Source organism: Pygoscelis adeliae, unplaced genomic scaffold, assembly GCF_000699105.1.
Source record: "Pygoscelis adeliae isolate BGI_AS28 unplaced genomic scaffold, ASM69910v1 Scaffold453, whole genome shotgun sequence".
Lineage (NCBI taxonomy): Eukaryota > Metazoa > Chordata > Aves > Sphenisciformes > Spheniscidae > Pygoscelis > Pygoscelis adeliae.
The window spans coordinates 3,821-5,013 of record NW_008824450.1 but is presented as its reverse complement, the minus strand read 5'-3'; the positions used below and the strand labels follow the sequence as shown (position 1 = coordinate 5,013).

At 66.8% G+C, this 1,193-nt stretch overlaps 2 protein-coding genes across 2 annotated transcripts in view; both read right to left on the bottom strand.

Moving 5' to 3' along the window:
- LOC103914403 (collagen alpha-1(VII) chain-like) overlaps positions 1 to 147 on the bottom strand; it is a 5,111-nt gene extending 4,964 nt beyond the window's left edge. The window contains exon 1 of the mRNA XM_009321041.1: positions 22 to 147. Within this exon, the coding sequence (XP_009319316.1) occupies positions 22 to 147 (126 nt within the window). The remainder of the gene's footprint in view (positions 1 to 21) is intronic.
- A 624-nt stretch (positions 148 to 771) lies between these two features.
- LOC103914402 (collagen alpha-1(XXIII) chain-like) overlaps positions 772 to 1,193 on the bottom strand; it is a gene marked incomplete at its 5' end in the record, with an annotated part of 4,120 nt that continues 3,698 nt past the window's right edge. Inside the window, one exon of the mRNA XM_009321040.1 lies at positions 772 to 939. Within this exon, the coding sequence (XP_009319315.1) occupies positions 772 to 939 (168 nt within the window). The remainder of the gene's footprint in view (positions 940 to 1,193) is intronic.

Here is a 1,193-nt window from a genome sequence, read left to right as displayed (position 1 = left end):
GGGGCCCATGGCAGTACCTACCCGTGGTCCTGGGTCTCCGCGCTCGCCTCTGGCTCCCGGCAGCCCAGCCCCCGGAGCACCCTGCCAGGTGGAAGGCAAGAGCTCATCCCTGTCTTTGCTGTTCACCACTCCTCCCAGCCACGCCATGTCCCCTGCCACGCCAGGGGACACCCCACGGTCCCCACCAACTCCCCGGGTGCCTGGCGCAGAGCAGGCTCCCATGTGCCACCATCCAGAGTGGGCTCAGCATCCCCCAGGAGGTGGCTGCAGCAGGGACACCCCACGAGAGGAGCAGCCCCACATCCCTCATGCTATAGGGCTGCCCCCCATCTTACCTTGTCACCCTTCAGGCCAGAGGCCCCTTGCATGCCCTAAAAGAAAGGAGAGGGATGAGTGAGCTACAGGAGGAAGGTGATGTCAGGTGCCCTGCAAAGCACCCCTGGGGCTCCCACAGCGGGTCCCGCCCCTGCGCTGGACCCCCCAGCAACCCCTAGCCCCAGGGGCCGGGAAGGTGCAGGGTGGGTCCCTCGTCACCCTCCCGAGCGGGGGAGCCAGGGCAGAGCCTGCACCCCCGGGAATGCTGCAGCACTGGAGACCCATACTCACAGCCGGCCCTGGGGGTCCTGCGGGTCCTGGTGGTCCGGAGGTGCCATCCCTCCCGGGAAAGCCGATCAAACCCTGCCAGAGAAACACTGGTGAGAGGGCAGGGACTGCGGCTGGGAGGCAGTGGGGCTTGCAGGGACCCCACTGACACTGCTCAAGGGTCCAGGGTCACCGGGACCAGTGAGGCCAAGTGCTGGCCGTAGCCTTTACCCTCTCTCCTGGGGGACCTGGCGGGCCAGGCTGCCCATTGTCCCCTCTCAGGCCCGGCTGTCCTGGCGTCCCAGCGATGCCTGCTAAGCCTGGGGGTCCTGGTAGTCCTGGCAAGCCGATGTCACCCTGGAGCAGGGAGCAAAAAGATGGGGCCCATGAAAACAGCCCCTCAGGAGCATGCTTCTCCCTCGGCCAGCCAAGTCAGGGCAGCGCCTGGGCACTGGGGACATGGTGAGAGCCAGGGTGCAATGGGGACAGGGGTTACCTTCAAACCCGGAGGCCCGTCCTGTCCTGGTGGTCCCCTCACACCGACACCCAGCGATCCCTGCATGGTGGCAGAAAGCGTGTGGCACGTCCCCTGACTGGCAGGCACAGGGGTG